Source organism: Chamaea fasciata, unplaced genomic scaffold (genome assembly GCF_029207755.1).
Source record: "Chamaea fasciata isolate MVZ Bird 193981 ecotype frontalis unplaced genomic scaffold, bChaFas1.0.hap1 SCAF_5, whole genome shotgun sequence".
NCBI lineage: Eukaryota > Metazoa > Chordata > Aves > Passeriformes > Sylviidae > Chamaea > Chamaea fasciata.
This window is the reverse complement of record NW_027094090.1, coordinates 15,582,585-15,600,749: the sequence shown is the minus strand read 5'-3', so window position 1 is coordinate 15,600,749 and position 18,165 is coordinate 15,582,585. Positions and strand designations below refer to the sequence as shown.

Sequence of the window (18,165 nt, the reverse complement as noted above, 5' to 3'; positions counted from 1 at the left end):
TCCCCCCCCCCCCATCATTTCCAACAACAAATGCAATTTAAGCTTTTATGATAAAAGTGTAGAAGAGCTTTAAAATAGCTCAGGTATTTTTCTAGAGAAGGTGATGTAATTCTTTCCATCAGCAGAAAGAATAATTTACTCATGCTTTAGTCTTTGTTTGCTGATAGTAGAAAAGGAATTAGAACATTAGTCAGCATTTTAATATTAAGTATGATTTATTTTCCTCTGTTTTATTGTCTTTGTCAGCTAGTTTTCATTTTCCAAAAGTATTTCAATTGCCAGATTTGACCTCTTGGTGTATTTACACGGTTCTAATGTGATTTGTGTGTGTATTTGAGAACAGAATTTGATTCATGTGTAAGTACTCCAATTTGCCTGACATGAGCTGAGCTAAAATTTTTTTTATGACTCCCAAGCAGCCTTCTGAAAACTTTCTTGGGGTATTTTTCTTTGGAAGAAAAGAAATACTTCATAGTTACTTGTGGGCAGTAGAAATGAAAAAACAAACATGAAAAGGTAAAATCCCTTTCATGATTTTGGTTCCAGTTTTAAATTCTTGAGCAATGAGATTAAAGTTTCACTTCTGCACTAGACATTTGGACAAAACCACAGCTGACTCTCGTATACATATTCAAGGAACAATATTAGGAACTCCTTCTCTGATCTTGAACTTCCTTCTCTTCCCTCAGTGGGACTGAGCATAATTGCAGATGTTCATTGGGACATGGAGGAGTCCTTGAGGCAGCAATAATCCCACTGGAAGCACTGGGTATAGCAGCTGAAGGGCTCCCTTATGTGTCTCTGACTAGCTGTGTTTTTCAGAGCTCCTGCTACAAATCTGTGATTCCTTCCAGAATTCCAACACATAACTACATAGAGTGGCCAATTATGGTAGAATATGATTCTTCTTTATTTTTCAGCATACTTATGTGAGAATTATCTAGCTTTCACTGTGGTTAAGATATTTTTCACTTTTGACTCACTCTCTCAGATAAAATTGGATACACAGTACGTTCTACCTCTGCCAAAATACTACAAGGGCATGCTTGATTTTCACTATGGAAAATAAATTAGTTGCAGGATCCTAATGAAGAAGTACACCTGCCAGATATTTGGAAGAGTGATAGCTGGTGTTTGTAATGATTTAAATCAATATTTTGATAATGCAGGTCATGCTGAAGAATATGTCTCTGCTGCTGTTGATTAAATAGATGTACCTGCTGAGAAGAGTTCCTTAATTGACTGCCTGCATTATCTTGTAATGATCCTGTTCAGTATAACAGAGTTGCTAGAGTTAAGTACCTTTTATACAAATCTCAGAGTCATAGAATGATTTCCTGCTATGGGCAGGGACACCTTCCAGTACACCAGGCTGCCCAAAGCCCCATCACACCTGGACTCAAACACTTCTAGAGATGGGGCATCACAACTTCCCTAAGCAACCTGTTCCAGTGTCTCACCACTCTAGGTGGGGTCTCACAAGGGCAGAGTAAAGGGGGAGAAATGTCTCCCAGGATGAGGCAGGCTGGTCACACTTCCTTTGATTTAGCCCATGATACAGTTGGCATTCTGGGCTGCAAGAATGCATTGCCAGGTCATGTTCAACTTTTCACCCACCAGCACCCCCAAATCCTTCTCCTCAGGGCTGCTCTCAATGCCTTCATCCCCCATCTTGTATTGATACTGGTGATTACCCTGACCCAGGTGTGGGACCTTGCACCTTCCCATGTTGAACTTACTGAGGTTTGCAAGGGCCCACTCTTCAAGGCTGTCAAGATCCCTCTGGATGGCACCCCTTCCCTCAGGAGTAACAGCTGTACCACTTAACTTGGTGTCATTTGAGATTAATGACCTACTCTAAACTCAGACACTGAGGAGAGAAATCTGGATTTAAACACTGTGTTGTTTTCTAAATAGGTAGTAAATATATCATAGCAATCAACTTACTAAGTTGTGCTACCTTCCTGCATTCTTCCCATTTGACATTGTGAATTGTACTTGTTATGTAATGTATTATTGTTCCCAAGTTGACTGCAATTGCAACCTTTCCTGTGGCCTCTCTGGACCTGTGAATAAAGTGAAGTGTTTTTACAACCATGCCATCTCTCAGGGTATAGCCCTGTGATGGGGTGTCTTTACCACCAAGGCAATGAATCCTGCAATTTACTGGCATCACTGTATCCACAGTAATGTCCCCTCAGTGGTAATTAAAGCCTTAGGTAAGAAGTAGTAAAACAATAATTGATGTGTTTGCTTTAGTCTACTTAATCAGTCATCCTTTAGAAATTATCTCTCTGTTACAATTGGGGAAGAAAAACATAAAGTACTAAAACTGATTGAAAATAAAAATATGTTGGCTCAAATTTGACTTTACTTTCTAAAGACAGATGTACTCATTGAAGATATTCGGGGAACTACCAGAGAGTACCAGAGCAGACCTAACAAAGCACTGGTAAGAATTCCTGCAAGACATTCCTGTAGCAACACGGAGCATGCCAAATCATGGGCTCCTCAACACAAGAGAAAGACATGTTGCTCCTGGAGCAGGTCCAGTGGAGGGCAACAAAGATGATTAAGGGACTGGAGAATCTCTCTTATGAGGAAGGGCTGAGGAAGATGGGCCTTTTCAGTCTTGAGAAGAAAAGAATAACAGCAGACCTTATTGATGTATACAAGTATCTGAAGGGTGGGTGTCAAGAAGATGGAGCCAGGCTCTGCTCAGTGGTGCCAAGCAACAGGACAAGAGGCAACAGGCAGAAACTGATGCAGAGATAGTTTCCACCAGAATATGTGAAAGAATTTCTTTACTGTCAAGCTGACCATGGACTGGAACAGGTCACCCAGAGAGGTTGTGGAGCTTCCCTCACTGGAGATTTTCAAGAACCATCTTGGTGCAATTCTGTGCAATGTGCTCTAGGATGGCCCTGACTGAGCAGGAAGGTTGAACCAGGTGACCCACTGTGATCCCTTCCAATCTTATCCATTCTGTGATTCTGTGAACAAAACACTAAAACAGTGTGCAAGGAAGAAAGAAGTGGCTTCCTCTTATCTAAAATTTAAGAAATGAGGATGCCATTCCTGCTAGTGGTGCTAGTACACCTTAGTAGGCTTTTAACAGACCAGAAAGTATTTTAGCAGTTCTGTATTTTACAGTTCAAGACTCTAGCCTTAAGTAAGCAAAAAGGAGTTTCCAAATTAATAAGAATAAAAGGAAACCATCATAGGCAGGAATGGTAAAAGGAATAAACTTTTTACTTTGTCAGCTAACATGGATCACAGTGTAAGAATATTGATTCTGGTGACTGTAGGCTATAAAAGATTAAATCTACTTTGCCCATTGGAGAAATGATAAATAAGTACCTCTGTGTAATATTTTTAAGATAACAGCTTTGCATTAGTGATCCACTCAATCTTGGAGCATGTCTGAAGGGTTCAACAGCAACAGCCTCCTGTGGGAGGGAGCTCGTGTTGGAGGAGGGGAAAGACTCCTCTCCCTGCAGTGGCAGAAGCAATGTGCCATGAACTGACAGTAACCCCCATGCCCCATTTCCCTTCCTCTGCAAGGGAAGGAGGTGGAGCTGGGAAGGAGAGAGGGGTGGAGGAAGGTGTTTTTAAGGTCTTACTTTATTTCTCATTATTCTGCTCTAAATTTCTTAGTAATAAATTCAATTAATATCTCTACTTTGAGCGTGTTTTGCCTGTGACAGTATTTGGTGAGTGATCTCTCTGTCCTTATCTCAATCATGAACACTTTGTTACATTTTCTCTCCCTTTCCAGCTACAGAGGCGAGCAATAGGCTTTTGTGGATGCCTGGCATCCAAACAGGGTCAACCTGCTACACCATGCAAATGCAAGATGGATGATAAGAGATGATTTAGGTGGCAAAATACAAGGAACCAGTGAGATATTAATGACTGCTCTAATGATTGCTCAGAACTGCACTTAGCAGACTATTGCTCACAATGGATTTTTGCAACAAACTTTAAGTCTTAGTATAAAGAGCTCTACAGGTGTTTGTGGTGGGACTAAAGAATGCAAAGAACAAACCAACTGACAAAGTATTCCTTGAAATTGTGGAAGTGTGGCGTACCTAGGTTTGTTCCCAATAAAGGTAATTTTTTTTTCTTCTCTTTCAAGGCCAGAGGAAAGACTATTGGAATGACTGTGATAGATGACAACTAGCATTTGTTGTACAGGAAGACTATCTTCAACATCTAACTTGGATGACAGTGCCTAACTCATTTGTTTTCAGAAGATGAAATCATAGAATCACAGAATGGAATAGGTTAGACAGGATCTTAAAGATCATGTATTTCCAAACCCCCTGCCATGGGCAGGGACACCTTCCACTGGCCTTGAACACTTCCAGGAATGGAGCACCCACAGCTTCTCTGGGCAACCTGTTCCAGTGCCTCACCACCCTCACAGTAAAGAATTTCTTCCTAATATCTAATCTAATCTAAACCTACCCTCTTTCAATTTAAAGTTATTCTCCCTTGTAATTGTGTAAAGTCACTCCCCCGTGTAAAATGTGAGTAAAATATGAGTATATTATAAAGTACAGAGCAGAGCTGAAGTGCAGAAGCTTTTTCAGCCTGAGCAAAGCCAGCTGGAGTGCTGGCCCTGGCCTGGACCCAGGTAAAAAGAGACCAGAGACATTTCCTACTAAACTCTGTAGAAAGTACTCAGATTTGGAGGAAGGTAGGAGATGGGTACTGCTGCTCTGTCTGGCCCGTAATTTTGGTAGGATGCTGATGGTTATACACTTCAGCAACACTAAGGAGGGAAGGCAGCAAGGAATTAAGAGTTCAATTATAGTGAATTACTCTCCCTATATTTAAGGCAAACCCAAAAAGTTTTTTTATGTAAAGGGAGGTGAAGTCAGATAGAGAGGTTTGTGTCACCAGATATTTATGTGTACTCATTGCATTTTCACTCTCTAAAGGGAAATAGGGAAGAGTCCACCGTCACTGACATAGGTGTTTCGTCGTCCCGCAAAACCCCCCACGAAAGCAATTCCAGCCCGTTACAGTGTCAGCCCTGGAGCCTCTGCCCGGAGCCGGGGGCTCGGGGCGAGAGAGCCTCCGCCGCGGGCCGTGGGGCATGAGCCCCTCTCCGGCGGGGCGAGCAAACAAACCGTGCCCCGCTACCCGCCCCGCCGCCGATCCGGGAGCCGCGGCCCCGCCCCGCGGTGCTGGCGTAGCGCTGACGCCGCTCCCGCCCCGCCCGGGCCGGCCGGGGTAGCGGCGGGCCGGGGGCGCCGTTAGCAGCTGCTGGGCTCACCCCGCGGCGCCCGCCCGCTCCGCCGGGCCATGCGGTAGCGGCTGCGGCGGGCCGGGCTCTCGGCGGCCATGGAGCGGCTCCCCGCCGGCCGCCGGCCCCGGCTCGTGTCCTCGCTGGGGCTGGGGCGGTGCTCCTGGGAGGTCACCTTAGACGAGGAGCGGGGACGGCTGGCCTGGCGCGACCCCCGCCCGCCGCGCCGAGCCCGCGGTGAGTGGGGCGGGCGGGGGCCGGGGCGCACCTGCCGCGGCCTGGGGCGGGCCCGGGCCGCCCGAGGGGCGCCTGCCCTCGGCGGCGGGGGAAGGGCGTCCGCAGCGTCCCCGGCGGCGGCGGCGCGGCTGCCGGCGGGAACGCGGGGGCGGCCTGCGGCCGGGGCTCGTTGAGCATCCGGAGAGCTCCGTCGGCGTGAGCGCTTCCTGCCCTTGGGCGCCTGTGCGTCGCCTCTGGGGTTCAGAGTCCGACGGGCAGGCGGAGGGTGGCCCGGTCCCACGCGGCGCTCGGAGCGGGGAGATGCAGGCAGGACGGTCCGCGGCAGTAGCCGGCTGTGCTGAGTGCTGAAGGCTGTGCCTTCCGAAACAAAGCCGGGAGCTGCTCTCGCTGAGCCCCTGCCAGTGAGCGCAGCGCGTCCCGCGTGTCGCGGGGCAGCCCGGCCGAGCATCTGCTCCGAGCGTGCCGCTGGTGGGGACACCTGTCCCCGCAGCTGCCCCAGCAAAACACAGATTTGTTCGGCTGAACCTCATTGTTTCCTGGCGCCGCGAGTACGGAGAAGCGTGTGTTTAAAGTATTTAATGTATTTAAAGGAATCGTAGCGGTACATAAGGGACTTTAAAAACCTTAAAAGCAGTTTTGGTTGTTTTTAGTTACAGCAGGACTTGTGGTTAAAACCACTTTCATACTGAGGCAGTGTCTTAGGCGATAACTACTTTTGTTGGGGATTTTTTTCTTTGTTTGGGGTTTTTTGTTTTGTTTTTTGGGGTTGGTTTTTTTGAGCTTTTGAAAAACTTAGCTTTCTTAAGGGCTTAGTGGAAATTTTACAAAGAAAGTTTAACTTTTGAGATTTACTGCATTGGAAATACTTAATGTAGGCTACTAGTTTGGTAACGTGGTAACAAAGATTTCTGTAGTTCCCCTTTTGTGCAGTTAGCATAGTGTGGATGTACATAACTATGCTAACGGCACAAAAGGGGTACTATAGAAATGTGAGAAGTCACCGATGGAAATACCTGAAAAAATTCAGAGTAACTTCTGACAATGTTTGCATATCAAACTTTCTACTCTACTTTTAAGAGGTATTTTTTCAGGGTCTTTGACCCTGGGGGTTTTATATAGTAATTTTTCCCATTGTTAGTACAGCCATATTAACATGGCATGTGAACATTTCAAAATGTGTAATGCCCTTTTTTTCACAGCAGCTGCTGTAGAGTTGGAAACTGCTGTCATCCTCATTTTAGAGGTTGCAGGACATGAGACAGTGAGAAACTAATCATAGAAAGGCTGATTAGAAGTTTTATCTGAGAAAGATTGGAATATAGATGTTTCCAATCCCAGGCAAGTCCCCAAACTTAAGTAGTTAAATACTCCATTCTTACCATGTACCTTTGTTAAATATTTTTCAGATTTTATCATAATATCTTATCAGCCTGAGGCTTTTTTCAAGAAGGTGAGGGAAAAAGGAGAAAGAGAACTCAAGAATTGTAAGAATTTGGTGTTACAGTTTACATAACTGAAATTTGGTTATGTTTCAAGTACAACCCTTGTTATTCATAATATAAAAATAGAGTTTGTTATCCTTCCCTTGCTGTTGTGCAAGTAGTTTGACATAATCTAGTGTTTATCCACAATACTGATGAAAAAAGTAATCAAAAATTCTTGAACTTTTCTCAGTTAAAGGAACTTAAGACTTTAAGGACAAATTGATTCTTTAGTTCTGCCAAGTTTAAGGCATTGTTGTGAAAAGTAGGCTGTATACTTTTCAAAATGAAATAAAATTAGTTTAGATAAAGGTACCTCTATCTTAAATTTAAAATAGAAAATTTCAAGGTCTTTCGGGATAATTGTTCCCACTAGGTAAAATAGCTCCTACTTTGGAGATAATTTGGTCGAATTGTGTAAAATCCTTTTAAAAATGCCTTTGCAAAGTCACTAGGAGGTTGATGTGTAGGCCAGAGCAAGTTCAAGGGGATTGCCACTCTCCTCTCTGATGAATTCCTTTAGACCAAGCAGGAGTGCCACAGATTCACACTAGCTCTCTCATGATGAGCACTCTAAAGTTTACAGCTGCCTGCAGTTGTGAATTTTAACTACTTTTTAAGTTGTAAGTTTTCTTGCTTTGCTCCTGGTAGACCAAACAGTATATGAACCTGCCCTGAAGCATGTTCTGAATATCAGAATTCTGGGAATGGTGGAAGGAGAGTGGGACACAGTAAATTAGAGTCTATATGTGGCAGTTTCTGAAGTAGTACCCAGCTGGAGATGCCCTAAGAGGCAAGTTTGGTTACTGAGTGCAGCCACTGTCTTGTAACACAGCTCTTTACAAGAGTTTGAAAAACATGATGTGAAATCACAAGAGAAAAGAGAAGAAAAAGAAATTCCTAAGTGTTCTGGAAGCACTAGTATAATTTATGTAGGGATCAATACAATGGATAATGTACCTTCTCTTCATAACACCCTCATTAATTCATGTGTTCTCTGCACTCGAGCTTTAATATCATCACAGTTTTGTATTGCTGTGCTGTTGTCTCCAAGCTCTTTTTAAGACCTGTGATGATTCATTGTGTTCTCTACAATTATTTTGGAAATATGAGCAGCATACATGACAATATATAAATAAACTTAATAATATGGAAGATGGTTAGTTAGAAGCATATAATTTCAGAAGAGTTGCTTGACCAAGATTGGTATCTTTCTACCATTTAGCCTTTGACTACATGACTACACTGTCTAAATACAGACTAAGTTATGCAGTATGAAAGTGCTACATTTCTTGTTTAGTAGGTAGCTATTACAGTGAAGCAGTTGTCCTTAAACTGTAAAAATGCAGGGCTACTTATTTTCAGAGCATTTATTACTGTCTTGAATTTAAGTATATAAATAAAAATTGTTTAGTATATGTTTTTTCAAGGTTTTCAGACTTTGGCTTATACAGAACTAGCCCTATAGCTAGGTGTATTGTAGAAGTTTTGAAATATTTCCCTTTCCCTGTTGCATCCAAAATCAGGAACAGATAGGAAACAACACAGACTTTGTCCTGTTGTCCAGGAAAATAGAGGTTTAGAGACTATGGGGATATTCTTCTGTTTCCTCATCTCTCTACAGTGATATTTATATATATATATTTGTTTGTATGTATGTATTTAAATCCTATTCTGTCAAAATGCAGAAGTATTAATTCAGGAGAATTCTTTTTAATGCTATCATTTGGAAAATACCAACAATAACAAAAACATCAAATGTTTGCTCAAGTCATGGTACATTTTTAAATTCTGAAGTACAGTTTCTTTCCTACTGTTAGACTTTGTTTATCAGCATCGTAGTTTCAAGTTCTCTCTTCAGCGTAATGTTTCCTGTTCTTAGATGGTTAGACATGTTTGAACTTATATGAAAAAGTTTTACCTGTGAATTTTCATGTGTTTCTCTGTGACTTTCAGCTCTGCATCTTTTTTTCCTAGGGATACCTTCATCTTCAAATTTTCTGATGAACATTATTTTTCAACCTTGTAACATTTCTCCATGGGAGTTAGTCATGAATCATAAATAGTGTATGCAAAGCTGGTCAGCTAAATTGTTTTATTATTTGCCTCATGTTGATGGCACAGTCAGGTTTTTCTCAAGTAGCACATGATAAAACTTTTTGTACCAAATCCATAGCAGAATGTATAATGTATGCATATACTTAGAGGTATTTCAGAAGCATTGGCTAAGGTTTTATTGTGCCTGGTACTAAAACATTACAAATGCAGAATGAGATTCTCCTGTCATTTTTCTAGGATTTTTTTTTTAATTCAAGTACAAGCATGAAGGGGATGACCAAACTAGACCCTGAACTCTATGCCTTCACTTAAGATGTGTGCTTTCTTTTAGCCTCTGTATTTCAGAATTCTCTTCCACGTGTCTTTTCCAAAGCAACCGCCTGAGGAAGACTCAGAACTAGTGTTCACAGCACTGATGTCATTCTGGTGGATTCTAAAGAAATCTCAGTTTGATAAACAGGGTACTTAGCAGAGGGTGGGCCAGCTTGGCTACAAGGTCTGTCCAGCACCTGGTACTTGCAGAGTGTTGGCACATCCTTAGTCAAGGTCATCTGTCATCAGTCATTCCTATCTGCAGCGGGCGTGTGCAGAAATGTGAACCGTGTTTCTCTATAGACAATGCCACAACTATATTACACAAGTAGGATGTGGGGAATAATTGCTCCAGGAGGCATTGCTTCTTTGGAATGTGTTGTCTTCTGGAAGATATGTTACTCAAAGGGAGATGCACACTGCATTAAATAATACGTGTTCTTTAGCATGCAACTTTTTGCTGGGTTGTTTCCCCCCATTAAGGTAAATATGTGCATCTTACGCGCTGCTTTATCATTGAAATATTCATAGTTGAGCAGAAAAGATTTTATTTAGGAATGCAGAAGAAACAATAGGAAGACATTCAATTGTATGATTTAAATATTCAAGTTGACTCAAGTTCAAATTGGTGTGTTTTGATTCAGATTCATGTGATGTGAAGTAACTACATGATCATAGTAAAGCTGCTCTGTTGGTTTGCGAAGTACTTGAAGATTTACTTTAAAATAAAAGAAGCAAATTTCCTTATACATGGTTGTACATGGTGAAATCATGGTCTTTGGATGTTACTGTGACTCGTCCACAGTTTTGATTTAAATCAGTCATGTTACCTTTTTTCTTCCTCCTCCCTTAGGATATGAATTGTCAGTAATTCTGCTCTATATCCTACCTTCTCTAGTGTTTATTAAACACAGCTTTCTGTAATGCATGATTGGTATAATACCATGTACCTTCTGATTTAAAGTATTCCTCTTCTCTTGCTTTTAGGTGAAGGCAAATCTTAAACCTGAAAGCTTGACCCTTCATGTGGATTCTAACAGCAAATTAGTTTTCAGAGTGACTTAAAATACACTTTTTTCTTTAAACCTATATCCCAGCTTTTTACTTTTATGTCATGAGAATATGCTAATAGTTTAACTCTAAATGCCACTGCATCCGTGTAGGCCTCAGCTGAATTTTGAGAATAAACCAAATGCTGTGATCAGCAATGTTTTTGTGCTTGTGCATGTGTCTTGGTCGCTTTGGGCTAACACATTTGTGAGGGGGAAGTTTAGTCTGTAGGAGAGGTAGCTGGCAGTGATGAATGAACAAGTCTTGACTGAAGTTCTGAGTGACTGCTCACAAACTCAGGAAGTGTTCTGTGGGAGTGGCAGACAGCAATGACACACCAAAAATCTTTTCTTGACACAGAAAAACACTTCCCAACTGCTGGCTGCATTTTACACAAAGAAAGCCCACTATTTGTGTGCTTACCTTGGTTTTGTTTCTGTGGGTATTTTTTTCTCCTCTCCCACTTGCTTAATGTGGGAGAAATAGTGTGCATCTAATCCAGTGTTTTTCTGATTTATCAGTTTGCTTTTAGGAAGAATGTTGAGATTAAGAGCACTGTGACCCAGAATGACTGGCACAGCCAGAGTGCTGAGAAGACCGTCACCTGTTTACTGTGTGCTTTGTTTGGCTTTTTAACTTCTTGCTTGTTTTTGCCATGCCCTTTCATCCACCGTCTCTGGATGGTCAACTCTTTGTCTCTAATGTGAATTGTAATTTTCACCATGTAATTGACCACGGTGAAAATTTTGTCTAGAAGCTGTTGTGTGCTACTTGGTGGAATAGATTGGACTAAGCCAAGTAAAGTTCTTTGTTTGACATTGTCTGAGCCCATATTTCAACCTTTTTTCATTAATGTTGATCTTGTAGTACGGGTGTAAGCAACTTTTTTTTTGTGTGGGTTTGTTTTGTTAATGTGGCAATAAGGCTTTCCATATTTTAGGAGGAACACATAAAGGCCTTTGAACACCTTTATGCTATGTCAGTGAAATAAATGTCTCATGCTACTTGATAATAGGGTAAACGCTACAAAAGTAGGTGTGGGAAAGGACTAATTTGTACATATGTGAACCTTCAGGAGAGGCTGGGGTATTAGTGTTTTTTATGGGACAGGTTTTGGTGACTAAACAGCAGAGGAACAGGACTGTTGTGCTATACTGAAGGTTTCTGCTTCACCCTGAAAGCTTCTTCCTTCTGGGGAAAAGGAGGAGGGGTGGGACTAAGTAGTTGGTTTGCAAAGTGATTAAACAATATTCTGTGTAGCACTAAGTCAAATAGTGATAGAGATATTTGGACTGATAGAAATTCTTGAATTTTATTCAAACACACTAGAATTTGTTGTTATAAGCAGTAGGGAATGTTCTGAATAACACGTTATTTGAGACAGATTTGCATCTTTCTTTCCATCTGCAATTACTGGGTTCAGTAGTTCAGTAGTATGTGATTTTGACTGCCTTAAGATCGCAGTATGCTGTCAGGACAGTGGAGCTGCTTTTATGGTGCTAAGTAGTACTGAGGGATATAATCAGAAGAGCTAATATTCCCAGAACAGAAATTCTTCAGACTTTCACCAAAGCCAAAGATTTGCAGATGGAAGGTGGGATCTGTTCTTCATTTTTGTTCCTTTGGTGTTTTCCTCCCCCAATTGTTCAGGAATCTAGTTTTCAGATTTGTAACTCTGATGCCATAAAATGAAAAAAATGCATATAAAACAAAAATATTTACTTTTGCTTTTTTTTTGCCATATCTGTGAAGAGATTTGCTGGAAAATCAAAACAGTCATGCAACTGTCAGAGGGGGAACACAGAATTAGGAGAGCTTATAAGTGGTTTCAAGGTTAATAGAAACTGTGTAATATCTGCTGAAGTATATACTCTAAAGAAAGGCTCTCAGTGATACAAATTTGGAAGTACTTTAAAATCCATTAGCTCTCTGTACAGTTGGACAGGTTTATTATATAAAAAATACCTAATAAGACAATTACATCAGTTGCTGCTCCCAGCATACGTGCTAATAAGTATGCACTATGTACAACTACTTCCAAAAATGTTATTTAGAGCACTGTCATTTAAATATTTATCTAAATTTAGTTTCTAAGTTTTATGGCATATCCTTGAGCAGTAACAAAATAAATTACCATTTAAGTGCAATCTTTATAGATGCAACAAATTTTCTTTCATATTTTGACATATGGATCAGTGGCAGAGCCAGTAGAAAAATAAGTAAAAGCAGTTTTGGGAAAGAAAGATTAAAGAATGTGCTTCCTTTCTTTTTTTGTTCCATCTCTGTTCTGTAGTTCTTTTTCCTTGGATAAAGAGGTTAATCTTATTGAGATCCCTTAGCAGATCTTGTATCTGTTGGAAGACCAAATAACTATTGCTTCCAGTACTAGATGTAGTCTTACGTGTGCATATGTACAGTACACATTCTATACATCTCAGAGTTTATCTCTGCTGTTGGATCTTTGTAACAACATGATGTGACTGCTGCACTTCCCTATCATGCCTTGAATGTAGTAAATGCAATTATTATAAGCTGAAGTTTGTTTTTGAGTTGTAACATTCAAATACAATCAGATTCCTAAAGGACCTCAGTGTAAAGTTTGAAGGCTACGTTTCTTTTGAATCATGCTGAAAAATTCTGGGAAGATAAAAACACTAAATGAGTATAAATCACATCAAATACCAAAACCCCCTTAGTGAGTAGTCCACAAATTGTTAATACATGTGATGATACATAAAGACTCTCTTGACTAAACCAATTAAATAGGATGGGTAAAAATAATAAAAGTGAATTAGTGGCAAATGAATTGCAGTTGTCACTGTGAAGAGGTCAGGAAAACTTTTCACTCATTTTATGTTCCTCACCGCTACCATTGTACTGCTGGAAAATAACAAAAATGAAGTGTAGAAGAAACCCCGGTGACAGTGGTATTGTCTGTATTTTATGTGTTGAATATCTCAATATCTTGGTATCACTGTATATTTGAGAGAAGCAAGTATATTATAATTCTTATCCAATAAGAGATTATTTGCATAAGACTATTATTATAACAATATAAATCTTTATTTAATGTGTATGTATAGGGAGAGCACTTGCTTGTACATAAATACAAAGCATACATTTTAAGATTCACTTTTTTGAGATGAAGTAACAACAAAGCAGCATTGAAATCAGTAATGAAAATGAGACAAAAGTCTTCAATTTGACAGGACTTAAGAGGTCTGAGATGATGTTTAGAAACTAAGAGAAAAGAGAATGAAGTTGGAGGAAAGTATTTCATAGTCTGAGATCAAGAGGCCTTTAATTCTGAAAAACAGTAGTTTTGAAGTTGATACGAGGAAAATATTTCACAGTACATAAACATAACATCTAGAATTCTCTTCTTAAGAGGTACTAAACTTTAAAAGCTTAGTGGGATTTAAAATCTTGAGAATTCATATGAATGCCATTTCTTAAGCCAGCTACTTACTTGAGAATAACAAATAGCCTGTATAGTCTGTGCACTAGATTTAGTTGCCCGTTCTTTGAAATAGCTTGTGCTATTCACTGTCAAGTATCTGGATTAGGCCTTGTAGGACGGGAAGTTTAATTTACTCTGAAATCAATGTTACTGGATTTTGGCTTCATGCAAAAATATTTTTATACACAAAATACCTAATTTTCTGAGAAATCATAGACATTTTAAATACTGTTTTGGGTAGTTTGTAGGTGGTTATGGATTATGTGCTTTGAGTAAAGACAAAAGAAAGTTAAAAATTTTCAGAAAATTTCTAGTTATGCTGTTGCTTGTGCTTACTGAGCAGCTGCTCTAATCATATGTCTATATCATATTAGGTATAGAAGTAATCATTCAGGTGATGTTTGAGGGTTCTAACATGTAACATCTTGTGTTCGTACAGAAAACTGTTTTGTACCCATCTCTGAGATCATTGCTGTAGAAGAAACTGAGTTTAACAAGAAACAACGTAACATTGGCAGATGGCAAAAAATGGCAAAGCTACATGCTTTCACAGGTAAGGCAAGTAACAGTCTCTGGATGCTTGTGCTCGCTATTCTGTTGAAGGTAGTTTAAGGCAGAGTTGAAAGGAATCGTCAAAGTTTTGGGGTTTTTAAAAAGAAATTATGTTCTCAAAAAAACTCCACCCCCCCAAAAAAACCAACACTAACCAAAGGCAACCCAAACAAACAAACAAACAAAAACACCCGCAAAAAAACCACCCCCCCCAAACTCCGCCCTCCAAAATCCCAAAATTAAATAAACCCAAGCAAAAGTCCCACAAAAAACAAACAAAAGAGCCCCCACCAAAAATCTTTTGATTTCTGTTTAAAGATCCCTATTTGGAAAAGAAAATTCTTCCTTTAAGAACACATTCTCTGTTTAGTTATTTTTAATGAAGTTCAAACTAATGTCTGACTGTCCACCCTAGTGTCTTTTTGCTGCTGAATGACTCTGCAGCAGGACACCTGCTTTCTACTTCTTGACTGGAAAAGTAAGAGAAGGTGAAAGAATGAGTCCTAAATATTTGGAGTTTTGTAAATTACCCCTAACCATCAGGATGTATGCATGAAAGTTCCTTTGTATTATTGACTGCATTCTTAAAGTGCCAGAAATAAGTATCTGCCTTGGGAAAAGGGTGGTGACTTCTGTGCCAAAAAGATGACATGCCAAAATTTTATGTTGTGGAGTATTTTCCTCACCTTTAATCCTCCAGTAAGGGTAATTGGAGATACTGTATGTGAAGTGTAAATATAAGGTCTTAATGCACAAGAAAACAAAATCTTTTTTTCTCAAATTTCAGCTTTATAGAATGAAATTTACCCTGTTGGTCACATGAGAGTCGATGTCAATATGGCTTATCTTCTTAAGCTTGTGGCTTTTTAGTAGTTATTGCAGACATTAATACAGATAATACATAAGCTCAGTGAACTTCTGAACAAGTCTATAATATGTCTCTAATAAGTTGATAAGAAGTGATTTCTTTAAAAAGAAGTCTTTGTTTAGGTGTCTGCTTGTAGCAAGTGTTTTCACTTATATTTTCATTTGGACTCTACAAATGTGCTGCTCACACTCTGAATGCTTCTGTCATTTGTAGAAGTGTGTAGTGGAGGTTAATTACAGGTCAGTATTTTGGAGATCTTTTGGAAATGCATTTTTCATTTCATAGAACCATCTCATTATGTTGTTTTGGGTTTGTTTTTTTTAATTTAAATAGTGTATTATGTGAAGAAAGCCCGAAATCACCGCTGGCGGTGCAGTGATGTGACATTCTGGTGTGTTGAGGAGCACTTATGTAATCAGTGGATACAGGTGCTGAAGGAATTACTTGAAATGCAGAGTAAGTTTGAATAAACTATGAACATTTGCACCATCATTTTGTAGGCTTGTACATCAATCAATGTTATTTGGATATATCTGCTTTTTAGAACTGTTAAGAGCAGCTTATACTCAAAAATTGAGGGAGCCAAGAGTTGAAGTGTTTCCTTATCACTACATTATCTTACCTATTTGCTAAGTTGTACTGAGTGCTTTAATCATTCAGGACTGTTGGTGTCATATCATTTTGCCCAGATATAAATTATTTTCACAAAATAGAGACACATTTGAAGGTTAGCAGTGGCTTTAAATGACTGTCGTAGCATTGGAAGAAGTAATGGGCAGATGTCAGCTCAGGGATTTAAGGTACTCTAGAGATTTGAGGTCAAGGACTGTAGCAAGTGGAAGATTTATGGGTCTGTTTCACCTTTCCAGACTCTGTCATCAATAAAACGTGTCTTAAGTAGTAAGAGTTCCCATTAATCTTTTCTGAGACTCTTGGACATCTACTTCATGGGAGGTTAAAAGTAATTTTGAAGGCATTATTCCTGAAAGAGATACCTTGATAGATGTCAGGAAGCAGCAGAAGCAGAGTAACTCTATGACAGAAAGGAGGTCAAGGGTGATCATAGCAGAGGCAGTGCCCTTGCTGCCCACTGTTCTGAGCAGGGTGGGCAGAGCAGGGATGGGGATAGAAACAGGTCCAGTTTACAGCCCAGGTGAGATAAAGTAATTGGATCCATCCAGGGAGGCCAGAGCAGAGCAGCTGGAGCTGGAGACAGGGACTAGGGATGAGATCCCTACAGTGTAGGTCTGAGGCCAGTCTGAGATACAGAAATGGAGAAGGCATTGGACGCAAGTACACCTGCAGTGGGACTCGAGCAAATACTTAAAACTTACAGAATAAAAATAAATATTTAAGAAAAACTGTTCTGAACAGGCAGTGGAAGATGTTAATGGTTTTTTGTATACTTTACGTTAGATACATTTGCCTTTTTCAAAAAAATGGGGTTTGTGCACCCATTCAGCACACCTGTGTGAACTGTGGCCTGAGCAGTCAATTCTGTTTGAGTGCAGTTGTTCATTTTATTGGTAACAAATTTCTTCAGGAAAGGGAATATGTTCGTAGATGGGGTGAATAGTGCTTTGAGTGTAGGGCAGATTTAAACCACTCAGTGTATCTAGCTTGGGTGGATTTGTAGTAAAATTGTGCTGTTGTAATAAGTCTGATATTTTTTCATTTTAAGCTAATAATCTAGAATTTGAGGAAGTACAGATGTTAAGGTTTTTGTTCCATAAAAAGGAGATTTTCTAGGTGCAGCAAGCATTACTGTTTTGTATCTCTGTTAATCCAGAGGTGTAATAGTTGTTTTCATTGACACTACTAGCGTAAATCCATAACTGTTTGGACACATTTGAGATAGTAAAAACAAAGGTGCTTTTGGAGAGGGGAAGGGGTAACACTTCAGGACAACTAACACTGTAGGAAAAGCACTTGCTGTGTAGTATGTAGTTTTGTGAGGCATTCTTAGTATGACTTGATCACAGAAAGGAAATGGATTTTAACCATGTTATTAAAGGAACAAGAAAGTTTAAATAAATTTATGTAAAAATATTTTTATGTATGCCTCGCTTAAAAGTGGCTTTGCTATTGCTGCCCTTTTCATCTTGTATGCCCGTAACACTCATGTAATTAGAGTAAATCCTGTAGTGGGAGGATACTGCAAGAACGACAAGTAAGAATGTAAGATGGGGAGTCAGAAGAAATGGTTCTGAATTTGACCTGCTGTCTTACTAACAATTTGTTCAATACTGTCGGTGTTAGTGTAATAAAGAGAGCAGATAAAGCAGGCTTTTATAGCTCTGTGTTAAAAAGTTACAAGTCTTCTATGATACATTTGCTTTGATGTTAATAGGTTTGGGTTTGTATGGCTTGATGCATTTTTGGTTTGTGTACAAAAGCAGTATACTGTGGTTTTCCTTACTGCAGAGTCTAGACCAAAGCAGCTGCTTGTGTATATTAATCCCTATGGAGGAAAAAGACAAGGGAAGAGGATTTATGAACAGAAAGTTGCTCCACTCTTCAGTCTTGCTTCTATATCCACTGATGTTGTTAGTGAGTAATGAATACTTCAATTTCTTAATGAGCATAGTATGAACTCTTTAAAACATTGCTGAGTAGCTAAAGTTCTTTCTGTTAGTTACCTTTTCTTACTAAGGAAATGAAACAAAGTGGTAGAGAAGGTTTTCTAATTAAAGCATAGGTAGCCAGATAAAAGGCAACCTTCTATCAGCTTCCTGCTTACTAAAATAAAACTACTGGTGCTCCTGAGCTATTTGAGCTCTTAATAAAATACACTGCCTTTCTTCTCTTTTTCAGTTTCACCATTAGAACGAATTGATCGTTCGCACAATTTTTACTGAAATATTTGTCTCCTTTAATTCTTCCCCTGGCAAAA

The 18,165-nt window shown here is 39.7% G+C and overlaps 1 protein-coding gene across 2 annotated transcripts in view; it reads left to right on the top strand.

Moving 5' to 3' along the window:
- The first annotated feature begins 5,237 nt into the window (after window positions 1–5,237).
- CERK (ceramide kinase) overlaps window positions 5,238–18,165 on the top strand; it is a 43,120-nt gene continuing 30,192 nt past the window's right edge. For both annotated transcript variants that reach the window (XM_066182936.1, XM_066182935.1), the window contains exons 1-4: window positions 5,238–5,491; window positions 14,292–14,405; window positions 15,606–15,728; window positions 17,697–17,822. In XM_066182936.1, the coding sequence (XP_066039033.1) occupies window positions 5,353–5,491; window positions 14,292–14,405; window positions 15,606–15,728; window positions 17,697–17,822 (502 nt within the window). In that variant the 5' untranslated portion in view covers window positions 5,238–5,352. The remainder of the gene's footprint in view (window positions 5,492–14,291; window positions 14,406–15,605; window positions 15,729–17,696; window positions 17,823–18,165) is intronic.